We start from the raw sequence: 13,085 nt of genomic DNA on the forward strand, positions 1-13,085 counted from the left end.
CAGACTTCTATCCCCCCACACACATAATCTTTCTTCTTGTTCTGGCCCCTCTGTGCCTGCTGAGGACCAGGCCAGGACCAAGCCAGCCTCTCCCTTTGCCTCCAGGGCCCACCCAAAAGTCAGTCTGCCCTGTTCAGGACCCCTGCAGGGTATCCACAGACTGGATACTAGCTGACGGCTCTGCCTTGGGGACCCTCAAACACCTCACGGTGGTCACCAGATCCCCATAGACAAATCACGCCTCACCCCTTCCCTGAAAACCCTCAAATCATAAAGGCTGGTTGAAGGTCAAGCTGCCCCCAGCTAAAGGTCAGAGTCTTTACTGCACCCACCCACCCCTCTCTCTTTTCCCTGTTTCCTTACAACCAGACCCATCCCACCCTCCAAACTTGTTTCTAGGATCTTCCATTTTGCCCACCCCACCCCCATAAAATAAGTTAATGGCATTTAAAGTGCTAAATTAGGAAACTAAAAGAACCAAATGCCCCTCTCAGGGTTCTCTCCCAAGGCAGAGCCCCAGGGGCAGGCTGACCACAGGAGTACCCCTCCAGAACAAGGGGCCTCCTTCCGTCCTTTGCTAGCACCAACCAGACACTGAGTAACAGTGAGCCGGCTCCTCGCCTGGCACCTAGTGCCCCCTCCCCACTCAGCCTTGGCATCTTCTCTGGGGACTCCCATCCAGCAGGCCTGCTCACAGGCCCACCCTGGTTCAAGAGGAAACCTCAGGCCAGCAGCAGGTTTGTGTTTCTTCGAAGGCTGGACAGGCAGCGGAGTGTCTCCCAGGCCAGGGTCTATCTTGTCCAGTGTCCAGCCTGACGCTGGGTGGGTCCACGTCCATTTGTTCCTTCAGGAAGGAACCCAGTAACAGGAGGAGAATCTCTCTCTGCTGCAAGTCTCCGTGGCTCAGAGTTTGTTCCAAGTGTTCTTGGGAAGTTAGGGGAGGTTGGATGGACTTGGGAGGAAAGGGTGAAAGATCAGAGGGAGAGAAGATGATAGGAAGTAGGCCGAGCGGGGCCCTTAGGAAACAGGAAGTCAAGGGAAGTTGGTGTGTTTGGTTTTTAGTTTTCTCTTTTGCTCTTGAAAGAAAGAAAGAGAGAGAGAGTGAGAGAGAGGAAGAAAGTAAGAAGAAAGATAACTAAAAGAGAATCACTAAAAAAACCCCCAAAACACCAAGAGGAGATGAGAGAGCTGAGGGCCATGGCCCCAAAACCCTTCAGGCGTGAGAGTGGGGAGGAGAGGAGTGGGCATGAAAGGAAGCAGGGAACGATGGCAGGAGGGGGGCAGGCTGGGGTGGTGGTATGAGGGCCTTCTAGAAGGAGATGGAAGAATTCCTTGCCCCAAAGGAAGTCAATACGGGGATGGAGGTTCTGGAACCAGAGGGCTTTTCTGAGACTGGGCTCGAGGTCTCATTTGGCCTGCTCATCTCTTTAGATGGTTTAGTGGCCTGGAACAAAAACAGGGGTCAGGGGTCAGAGAAAGCAAAGGAGAAGCCTCCATGCTGGCCCCTGGCTGAAGTGTTGAAAAGTGGAAAAGTTCCACGAGTCCGAGAGAAAATTAACTGCAAAATCGAGAAACCAGAGGGGATATCTGGAGAGGGTACCTTCTGAACTGGGGACAGGGTGGGGTAGTGTGGAGGGGGGCAGAAAGAAGGGTGAGGGGAAGCGTGGGGTTGGATCAGAGGCCTGGAAACCAGAGTGGGGATGGTTCCGGTCCATGGTTACTGAGAGGAAAGACAGAAGACAGAGGAGATGCCAGAGAGACCCAGCCCAGGACAGGCAAAGGGGACGAGGGGTGGGAGGGGGGTAAGGGAGGGAAAAGAAGTGAAAGGTTAGCAGCAACAGGGGTGCATCTGAAGCCAGGCAGATGGGGTCAGTAGCTCAGCCCAGCTCAGGCCTGCTCCAGGTCCTCACCAGAAGGTCCCTGGCGTAAGCAGGAGTGAGCCAGAAACTCAGGGGAAGCATCCTCCACCAGCAGCATGCCTCCCGGCCCAGGATCCCCATCGTAACCCTCCCTGTTCATGTCCCCCAGCTCTGAGTGCTCCTAACAGTAGCCAGAGACCAGACTATGCTCCCAGGCTAGCTTGCCCAGCCAGAAGCCCCTGCACACACTGCGTGCATACGTGCACCCTCCCTACTTCCCCCTCCCCCACCCCAGCCTTGTCCGTTAGAGTCATGGGCTCCAGAGTATGGTTTCAGAGCCACTTGTATCATCTCCAATGGACAATCCATGGCACGTACCACAAATGCAGATTCCTGGGACCCCTTCCAGAATCATCTCTACTTTGGGGTGGGAATGTGCATTTTAACATTATAAGCGGGTGTCACTCACTAGTGGGTGAGGGGCGACACAGACAGGACTGTTCAAACTCTGTAACGGAATCCAACAACTCACCTGGAGTTTAGCTACCAGTATGATAACTGAAAGGACTTAATTTAAAAAAAAAAATAGCTGAGTGATAGCAGCACACACCTTTAATCCCTGCACTCAGGAGGCAGAGGAGGTGGATCTCTGTGAGTTTGAGGCCAGCCTGGTCTACAGAGCTAGTTCCAGGACAGCCAAGGCTAGCTACATAAAGAAACCCTGTCTCAAAAAAAACAAAACAAGGCTAAGGCAAGAACATAGCAAATTCCAACCAATTTGGGCTAAATAGTGAGACCCTGCCTTAACAAACCAAACCAATAACAAAAGCCACTATAAGGAAAACTAGCAAAGAGAATCATGTGGCACACGTGACCAGTGACCTGCCAGAGGTTCCTGAGATCAGCGTTGGGCATGGCTTTTCCTAAGGACCTATGGAACCACCCTGGGGCTAGGAAGGCTCTCCTAAGTACCCTGGGGTGGAGTGCTACCATCTCAAGCAAGCCCTGCCTACAGCCGCCTTCAGGAAACAGGAGGTTGCCACATTGTAACTGTCCCTCTTCTGCCTGTGTGCAAGTGGCCCACACTGATTCACATAGGCTTTTCCAAGTTGCAGCTGGTAGCCAAGTCTTCCCCTTCAGGAGAGTCAAAGCAAGCTGTGGATTCAGAATGTACCCTCTACTGTGGCCCTCATCATCAGTCAGGGTCCTACCCCACAGCATTCTTTGCCCATTGCCTTGAGTCAGGTGTGACTTGGCTCTCCTGGCTCCATTACCTGGGCCTGGGAACAAACTCAAAACAGGCACCTACGTGCTCTCTGTCAACTGCTTTGGCTTCAGGTCTGCGCCCCCCCCACTTCTGCCTTAGTGTCCCCCACTTAAAATGATAACTCTGAGCTAGAAGAGACATCTCAGTGGTTAAGAGTGTTTATCGCTCTTGCAGAGGACCTGGGTGCAGTTTCCAGCACCCACAGGGCAACTCACAGCCACCTGTAAGTCTAGGTTAAGGGTTCTAAAGCCTTTCCCTAGCATCTATGGCTTCCTGCACACATGTGGTATGCAGGTGCATACAGACTGACTCAGGCTCACACACATGCACATTAATAAAACAAACAAACAAACAAACAAAAAAAAAAAAAAAACAAAACTGGGAGGTGGTGACACACACCCAAAACTCAGGAGGCAGAGGCTCTCTAGACCAGGCTGGCCTCAAACTCAGAGCTCCTCCCACCTCTGCTGGCACTAAAAGTATGATGTGCCGCCACACCCAGCTGCATTCAAATACCTATGGGGATGGTCTCTCCTCATGAGGGCTGCCTGTAACTTGCATGTTTTGTTCATTTCTTAAGTGCCAGCCTCCATCTGGGGATACGCCGGCTGTAGCTCTATCCAACATCCACTAAAGCAAAAGCTGCTTGGCAACACTATGTTTCTGTGAGTTCCCTGGTCTCTGAGGGCTTCTGTCATGTCCATGTCACCTGCCAACAGTCCCCTGTGAGTTGTTTTGTTTTGTCTTTTAAGATTTATTATTTTCTTTTATGTGTATGTGTTTTGCTTGCATGCATGTTTGTGTCCCGCATCCATGCCTGGTGCCCACGGAGGACACCCTGCAACTGGAGCTACACATGGTGTGAGCCACTATGTGGGCGCTGTGGATTGAGCCTGGGTCCTCAGTAAGAGTGGTGATTGCTCTTAACCAGTCATCTCTCAAGCCCCTCCCTCCATCCATGGGTCTTGATTTTGTTAAAAGAAGCAGAACTTCCTCTACTTCTGTGACGAGATAGAACCCTCAGAGAGCTTCAGCTTTCCTCTGGGACAATCGGGACAATTCTGGACCCAGAAGCCATGCCAGCACCCCTCCGCTGCTAGACCACCCTGCACCTGCAGCTCAGGTTATTGCAGGACATGTGTCCCTCCAGGCTCTGACTCAGTTCCCTATGAGGGTGGATCAAGCTGGAGCTGCACACCCTGATGGCTGCCACCCAGGGACTAATAGGAAGGTGCTATTCCCCCTACTCTTCCCCCTAGGGGGTCACAGAGCCAGCTGGTATTAGTCCCTGGTCTATCTGTTCCCTCCACACTCTGGTGGTTCCTTCATTCAAGCCATTAAAAGACAGAGTAGATGGCTGGCCTACAAGACGCGGCTTCTAGTCCACACTAAGATCCTATGCACAGCATGCAAGGGCTCTTCATGTCATCTCTGTCCTTGTCACATCCATTGTCATGCAAGCCCTCTATGCATTTCCTTCCTTCACCTGTGTCCCTGGCCCCCACCACTTTTGCAATTCTCTCCATCTCATGAACATGAAAACTCTGAGGTCAGGCCTAATGCCACGGGCCTACCATCCCACCGACTGAGGATGCCGAGGCAGAATCCACAGTTCACGTTCTGCCTGGGAAACTGAGTGAGACCTTGCCTTAGTGATCCAGGTGGCTGGAGCATGTGCACGATGGAGCAGAGTCTAACGGAGGACCAGTCGTGTGGACTGAGCAGTTAGTGAAGGGATTCAGTCTGGGGTTTGAGGGCACAGATTTTAAACTGCTACATGTGTGAGCTATCATGAAATATACGTTTTAGAAAGTCCTCACAGGTCTTAGAAAATCGATGACAGGTGACAGTAGTCACAAGTGACCTTAGAAAATCATGAATTTAGGTGGTGATATCACCTGGTTTGGTTTTCTGTTTTGGGGCTTTTTTTTTTTCCTACAGTACTAGGGGATTAAACGGCCCCCACCCCCACCCGCATCCCCACCCTGCAGCAGGCAGGCAATCAATCCTCCACTGAGCCAAACCTCCCCATGTCGGCTTCTTTTACTGTTTCCTTTATTTAAAACATTTCCTAAGAAACATGTATTGCTTTGTCAGAAAGCAAATGTGTTCTAAAAGACAAACTCTGGCACAGCACAAGTGACCGGAATGGCTGGAAAAGGGCAGCAGGTGGGAAAGAGGCCCATCCTTGGGTAGGGAGGGGCAGGAAGGGACCAAGCTGTGGGGCTTGGTATCCAAGCTGCGGGGCTTAGGGGCTGGGTGGTGGCTCTGAGGGAATTAAAACTGGAGAAGTCACAGGTTGGAAGGGGAGAGGCTGTCATGTCCACACAATGGAGGAGATAGAGGCACTCACAGAAGGGCCAGAGGTGAGGAGTCCACCACAGTGGCCCAGGCAGGCAGGGTGAGGCAGGAACAGAAAGGAGCCAGGTATGTGACAGTGATCTGGCAGGGACATCTGCCAGTCGCTGACGTCAGGATTGATCTGGTTGATCTGTCTGGCTAGGCGGGTGTCCCTTCCTTCCTCATATCTCCATATGCGTCCCTCCCAAGGCTGCATGGTTGATCCAGGAGGACAACCTTCTCCAGGAGATTTCCCTCCATAGAAGACCATGCTTGGGCCAAGGGCAATAAAGGAGATGCACTTTCCAGTCAAACCTGCTTTCGAGGTTCATAAGAGAACCAGGGCGGGCTGATGGGAGAGCTGGGGAGTGTGGGATACCAAGCCACCTCATCCGCCTTACAGAGGTCAGCTGAGCCCACCAACCTGTGACTGAAAAGCAGGTGCAAACGCAGCTTCTTCCCGAGCTGAGAGCAGAGTGAAAGGTGCAGAACAGGCGGGGGCCATGCACAGGAGAAAGGCGGGCGGGAGGGAAAGATGGCTGCAGTGCAGGCTGGCTCTAGGAGCCACCCAACCACTGAGGAAGGAAGGGAATCTGTACAGGGCAGGCACTGCTCAGGCAGGGAGCAAGGCTCCTCTGTGCTTGAGCAGGAAACTGGCTGTGAATTCAGAGACTCACGTCTAAACCAGATCCAAAGCACCGGGGCTGCAAGGAGGGACAAGATGGAGGGCATGATGACAGGGAGGGACCCACAATAATCGGAACCATCACTGGAACAGTGGCACAAAGCAGAGGCTTGGTGTCCCTGTCCCGTAACCCACCCTCACCTGCTGCTGGGCCTGGATCCTCATGTACTCCGTCCTTTGCTTGCTGTGTTTGCCTTTATCAGGGCTGCCTGCTGGGCCCTGGGTTGCCTTCAGACGAGAAGCTCCTGGAGTCACCACCTTCATGGGTGGCACGCTGCCACCACCGCTCTGTGGAGAGAGAGACAGGGCTGGGGTGGGACAGCTCTAAGCACTTGGGTGGAGTCTCCGGGATTAGGACCTCCTCAGGGAGGTCCTTGGAGACCAGGAGACCCCTCCCTGACTCCACATGAGCATCCCGGACTTAAGTCCCTCTGAGCCCAGATTCAAGGCCTCCCTGTAGGAGATGATCAGGCTGGGCCCAGTCCTGAGTGAGGGCTCACTTGTGACTTCCCTGAGTGGCTCAGGGGCAGCTCGTACCCTCCTAGGAATCCTCTTCTACAGGGAAGGCCCCAGTGCCACTCAACTCCCAGCCAAGGACACCATCCTGGCCCAGGAGACAGAGTTGGAATTGTGGGGTCTCTGATGAGTGAGCATCCTCAGGTCTGCACTACTCCCGAACGGGAAGGCAAGAGGTGAAATTTCCCCCCAGAGATGCGTATATCTGGTCCCCTGGCCACACCCTCATGTAACAGCCCTTCCCAGAGACTCTGGGGACCCAGAGTCGCGAGCAGTGAAATGACAGTGACAGAAAGAGTCAGAGACAGGAGGGGGGACGAGGGGATGGAGAAGAGGAGAAAGCTTTATTCTCCGGTTTACAGAGATCAGACAGGGACAGAGTCCAAGCAGCAGAGCTGAGTCCTGGGTGGGCCGGCTTCCCGGCCGCCCCTGGCTCTGCCCATAGGCCCTGGCCTGGGAACAGGCTCCCAGAGGGTGACAGGCTGAAACAAAGGCAGTGGGGTGAGGAAGGTGGGGAGCTCCTGGGGTCCCACTCTCTCCACTCTGAAGGCACAGAGACTGGAGCAGGAAAGCGGCAGCAGAGAAGAAGGCAGAGGCAGCCACCTGGGGGCTGGGGGCTGGGGGCTGGGGGCTGCTTGGACACTTCATAGTCGTGTTGGTGCCCATCTTGCTGAGGGTGGCTTCTAGCTCCTGGATCGTCTCCTCCAGGCTGTCCATGCGCAGCGGGGTAGCATACTGTACTGTGCTGCCTGAGCTGATGGCCTGCTGTCCTCTACTGCAAGCTGGAGTGTCACATTCAGAGTTTTGAGAGGTCTCCTCTGAGTGGGTCTCAGCAGTAAAAGGCCTCTGAGTCTCATGTGGGGATGGTCCCCAAGGACAGAGAGCTTCGGCTTCTGCATTGTGTGGGCCATGTAGAACTGCTAGTTCCTTTCTGGACAGTGAGCTGCTCCTGGGCCAGAGTACCTCAGCAGCTAGTTCCGGCAAAGCTTGTGGGCCATTCCAAGCCCTTCCACAGCCAGCCAGGGTCCGGGGTCTTGGTGTGGGGACTGTCCTGGGACCCAGTTCCTCTAAGCTGGCCTCTAGCAAAGAGGGAGAGCTGGAAGTGCATTCTGTCAAGATGATCTGAGGGATACAGAGGACCCTGGGACCCGAGGCAGCCTGGGGGGACAGAAAACGAGGAGTGTGATCCCTGCAGACTAAATCCTGAGCTGGGATGATCCCACTTCATTCCTATCCCAGACGAGGAAACTGAGTCACAGACAGTCCTGATGATATCACCCAATAAACTGGAGGCAAAGCTGAACCTACAGAGCAGGTGTCTCCCCGTCCCACATAGCGGCGCCTCCTGCTTCGTGGTATTGACCAGCGGCAGAAGCAGGGGTATGTGTTCTTGCCTACCACCCAGGTCAACTTGGGAGTAAATCTCAGGCTTCATCCCAAGCACAATGGGACTGTAACATGGGGTGGGCAGCAAATTAAATGGGTCCATGAGGGCACTCCATTGAGTGCTTGGCATCATTTCAGTAAATAAACGCAAGCTACTGGCTCAATTGAACCAAATAACTGAGACCTTCTGCTGTTACGAGCAGAGATTAGATGCTGGCCTCTACCTCAAGGATGGGACCATCTTCCTCATCCTGGGCCCTGGACTCACACCTGTGAGGCCTTCTGCAGTGAGCTCAGACATAAAAGGGAGGAGCTTGGCCATGGCCAGTTCCTTGGCCTCATACCCTGGGCAATGCTCCCTTTAGGTGCCTGTTTCTATGTGAGTATCTTGGCTATGGCTCTGGAATAGACCCAGAGGCCTCAGGGACCCTGTGAACCTGAGTGAATTCTGCCCTAACTCTAAGTACCTGCCCATGTCGGGCACTATGCCTTCACCTTCAATGCTGTCTGCAAATCCTGAAATGGTTGTCACTGTCCTTGTTCCCACTTCACAAGTCAGGAGCATTAGGATTCACACCCTGTCCAATCCTCAGCTAGTTAGTGGCAGAGCCAGGATGTGGACCCAGATAGCCTGGGTTCAAATCCAGCGCTCTTTTCACTAAACAAGCCTTGAGGAGACCCCTCCTATACCTCCCACGGCAAGCCGCCCAGTCCTACCACTGCTTACCTGGAAGTAGGGTGCACAGGGAGGCAGACAGGGCCCCCCGTTCGCCAGGCTCCTCTGCCTGGCAGCGCCTCAGGATGCAGAGAGGCAGCCAGGGAAGGGTCCCCTCGTGACTGAGCCCCAGAACCAGAAAGGGGCAGAGCTGGGTGCTGAGGACAAAATCAGTCAGGAGGTGCCCCTCTCACACTGCTCAACCCTGAGGACTCCTGGGATGGACTGCAGATGGCACTGTCCCCTTCTGATGCCTGTCTGCACCCCTGCCAGAAAACCAAAGGCCACCAGGCCTCAAGCCAGGCCACAATGCCAGTGGCTGCCATCATGGACCCCATTGTGGGCTGGGGAAAACCCCAGGAGGGAGGGGAGAGTGTGTGTGCACGCATGTGGGAAGTTGAGGACAGAGGTCCTCTTATCCCAACCTGGCTTGGCAGAGGGAGAGCTCCCCAGGCCTTTTCCCAGCCTCCTCCTTAAGCACAGTCCCTTGGGAGTGCAGGCAGGGCCCACCCCCCACAATCCCAAGAGGGAGTAAGTGCAGCAGGAGAGCAGCAAGGGCTGGAGTCAGAAGGGAGAACTTCAACACTGGAGGAGAAACCCCAGCAGCCAAGGAAGGCCGTGGGCCGTTCTCATCGCAAGCGCCCTGACCAAGGCCTCAAGAACAGCCATGGGGCAGGGAGAGGCTGAGGGAAGCCATCCCCCTCGATCTGTCCAGACCCCTCCCCCAGTGCAAGGCATAGATTTCAGTGGGAGAAGCAGAGCCCCTCCCCTGGCATGAGCAGCAGAGCAGGGTGTAAGGAAGGGACCAGGCAAGGTCTCAGGACAAGGTGAGATTGAGCTGGGCTCTAAGTCATTTCCTGAACAAGATCCGAATTCCAATCTTGGCCCAAGAAAATGCACAGGCTTTGGACCCAGCCTAAACTCAGGCCGCAAATGGGAACAAAACATCCAAGAGCCAGATAGAATCAGACCTGGAAAGGAACTCAAGGGTCACACCAGACACCCAGGATGCAGTCTCCAAGGAAGACCGCCAGGGAAGCCTCGGGGAGGGACAAGTTGTGCAGTGGTGCGCTGCCCTTGGCGTGTGCAGGAGGGTGAGTCCATGGGTGGGCGTGAAGCTGGGGCAGGGGCAGGGGGGCTGGCATGGATGGTGTGTTAGCGGGTTAGCGTGAAAGGTGCAGAAAAGGAAGCTGTGGTACCAGGCAGAGAGAGCCGTGAGAGGTGCGGAGAGGCCCAGGAGGCCTGTTACCTTCCATGGGGAGCTCAGAGCTGAGCCCCCAGGGGACCCCAGGTCCTGAGGGGACAGCAAGGTGGGGATCGGCTGGCGGCGGGGCGTAGGGGGAAGGGAAGATACTGAACTTCTTTCAAACACCTGGGGAGCAGAAGGCAGGAGCAAGTTTGGAGGATGGGGCTCCAGTGAGGACCCAGGCACTGGTTGAGTACCCAAAAACCAATGGAGAGTGTGGCCCAGGATGGCACAGGCCCGTCACCCCTTGGCCCTCACCATCCATGGCTGACCCAGTGGGCCTTAAATTTCTCCTCCACAGGGCACTGATATTCAGGGACTCTGGCAAGGGGCAAAGATTTCTGGGAACCCTATAAGCTGTGGCTTATAGTAATGCTAGGTCCTTTAGCATGATGAACTCCAAGATTCTGGTCCAAGAATACTGAGGCATGAAGGTTTTGGAGCATGAGATTGCTTGGGTATGGTCTCAGTAAGCTCAGAATATGCAGATCTGGGGATTTCAGAGTACAGTGGGTTTTTGGGTTGTTGGGGGGTGGGGGAGCTGAAAGATTGTAATGAAAACTCAAAACCTACCAGGAGGAACTTTAGACTGTCTCCTTCCATTTCAGAGTGGAGAATAAATGAAAGCTAAGAAGCATGGGCCCTAGGGCTAGCTCTCTTCTGCCTGCCCGGGGCCTGCTGCCTAGCCCTGAGGAAGGCTTGGCAGGGAACTTGGCCTGGCTGAGGCCTTGTTCAGTCATGCCTGACCCACCTCCAGCTCAGCAATGATGCGCTCCTCATCATCTTCATCCTTGATGGCAGAGGCCATGATAGGTGGTGTGGAGGCAGGGCGGGCCACCTCAGACACAGCCCGGCGTAGCTTCACCTGGGGTTTCTGGACCTCCAGCTCCTCAGACTCTGCCTTCTGTAAAGCCCAGGTGTCTTATCAAGCCTAGATCCTTCCCTCCCTCCAGCAATGACTCACCCCCCACCCCAACCCTAGCTCCACCGGTTTTCTGCCAGGAAGACCCACCCCTGACCCTGCCAGAGCCTGCTGTGGGACTAGAATCACACCCAGCCCTAGATTCCAAGCTGGAAGTCAAGTTGGGTTGCCCAGCTGACTGCTATCCTCTCAGAGGCCATCCCAAGCTCCCCCTTAAAGCAGCCCTGAACCCCACCAATTGGGGATGTACCTTGATGAAGGCCGAGTCTTTCTTGCTGGTGACCACCACCTCTCCGGTACGCGTGGTGGTCAGGCCGTGGGAGGAAGGGAAACTCCGGCGAGGAGGGGGTGGTGGGGGTGACTTAGAGGGCTTCTCTGTGCGGTACCGGGGCACTGTGAGCTCATCTGCAAGCAGTGGGGATCTGGGGTCAGGGACCCATCACAACAGTGTCCACAAGACGAGTGCTCCTTGCTCCAGGAGTGACCAAGAGGACAGCTCAGGAGAGACGGAGGCAGGACCCCTCTCATTCCATTTCCCCATAGCTGCCGTCCCAGCCCCACTCCCTCCAACAGCTGTCAGGGATCCAGGAACACTGCAGCACCGGCCAGGCCCTCGGACCTGAGCTGCTGACCCGGCACGGGCATCCTAACGTCCCCAGGGGTTCATGGTTACAGTCAAGCCTGGGACTTTATGCGCTCTGATCTGCCTCTTGGCCGCAGCTGTTCCTCAGCCCCACCATTCTCTGAGCTCCATCCTTTCTCTGAGGAGGCTGGTCTGGCTCACCATCCCCCTTCCTTCCTCCAGCCTGGTTTCCACGGCAACCCACTGAAAGGTCACTCAAACCATAACACCCTAGCCTTTGATTCTCCTGTGGCTTGCCACCAAGCTGAACAGTCGGAGTTCCTAGTCCAGCACCTTCCACAGCCTTTCAGCCTGGCTGTGCACTAAGGCCCAGCTTGGACTCTGTCCCAGCCAAGCAGCACCTCCCCTGCACTTGCCACTCTGCCCCTTGCAAGGTGCACTCATTGGCTGGGGAGTGCCTGCTCATCCCTAAGGGTCCACTGGAGAGGACTTCCTCCCTTCTAGCGCTGTACAGCTCCAGCCCAGCTCAGGAGCCACACTTAGCCCCTTTGTTCTAGGGATACATTAAGTGTGGTCTGGGGCACATTACATAACATTACATTTGGAGTCTGTCCTCTTTGTAAGGAGGGGATGACTGTGTCTGCCTTCTTCAACTGCTGCAAAATCAGAAGGCATCATGTATTAAGTGCCAGAGAAATGTCACAACCTGCCCCATCATTAAATCCTAAGCACAGCCTATAGAGATGGCTCAGAGGTTAAAGGTGCCTGTTGTACAAGCCTGATGACCTGAATCTGATCCCATGATCCCATATTGGAAGAAGAAAATTAATTCCCACAACTGGTCCCCTGGTGTATAAGCATTTACACACATACACACACACACAAATAAGATCATTAAAAATCTTTTCAATAAAGAAGTTCTGGGGCTGGAGAGATGGCTCGGTAATTAAGAGCACTGGCTGATCTCCCAGACCCAGGTTTGATTCCTAGCACCTACGTGGTGGCTCATAGCCATCTGTAAATCCATTTCTAGGGGATTCAACACTCTCGGGCCTCCTCAGGCACCAAGCATGCACGAGATGCACAGGCATACATACAGGCAAAACATCTATGCACATTTAAAAATAGAAAGATAAATTCTGAGGTCTCTGAAGTCGCTTTCACAGTCAGGGTTACTGGAAAGAATTCATGAACCAATGATGGTTGTACCTCTCCTCCTTCAGATACTGCCTCCTGCCCTCCTGCAGGCTTGGGAGGCCATACTGGTCAATGCCCTGCTTCAGAGCAGACTGTCTCTCCTCTCTCTCTCTCTCTCCTCTCTCTCTCTCTCTCTCTCTCTTTCTCTCTCTCTCTCTCTCTCTCTCTCTGAGTGGGCAAGGATCACACTGCTTGGATGTACCTCCTGTATGAGCCTTCCAGAAATAATGGGGAGAAAACTGGACAGACTCCAGCTTACTCTGTCCCTCTGTGCCCTGGTCCCTTTGGTGACTGCTAATGGCTGGCACCCCATTTCTCTGGCAGCCTGGCTACCATGATGCTCACTCGCAGTGTTTCCCCATGAGCCAA

The 13,085-nt window shown here is 54.3% G+C and overlaps 1 protein-coding gene across 1 annotated transcript in view; it reads right to left on the reverse strand.

Moving 5' to 3' along the window:
• Nucleotides 1-1,139: 1,139 nt before the first annotated feature.
• Srcin1 (SRC kinase signaling inhibitor 1) overlaps nt 1,140-13,085 on the reverse strand; it is a 62,090-nt gene continuing 50,144 nt past the window's right edge. Inside the window, exons 16-20 of the mRNA XM_051175341.1 lie at nt 11,187-11,341; nt 10,766-10,918; nt 10,018-10,140; nt 6,293-6,439; nt 1,140-1,444 (exon numbers count right to left, since the gene is read on the reverse strand). Coding sequence (XP_051031298.1) covers nt 1,310-1,444; nt 6,293-6,439; nt 10,018-10,140; nt 10,766-10,918; nt 11,187-11,341 — 713 coding nt within the window. The 3' untranslated portion in view covers nt 1,140-1,309. The remainder of the gene's footprint in view (nt 1,445-6,292; nt 6,440-10,017; nt 10,141-10,765; nt 10,919-11,186; nt 11,342-13,085) is intronic.

The sequence above is a fragment of the Phodopus roborovskii genome, unplaced genomic scaffold, assembly GCF_943737965.1.
Source record: "Phodopus roborovskii unplaced genomic scaffold, PHOROB, whole genome shotgun sequence".
NCBI lineage: Eukaryota > Metazoa > Chordata > Mammalia > Rodentia > Cricetidae > Phodopus > Phodopus roborovskii.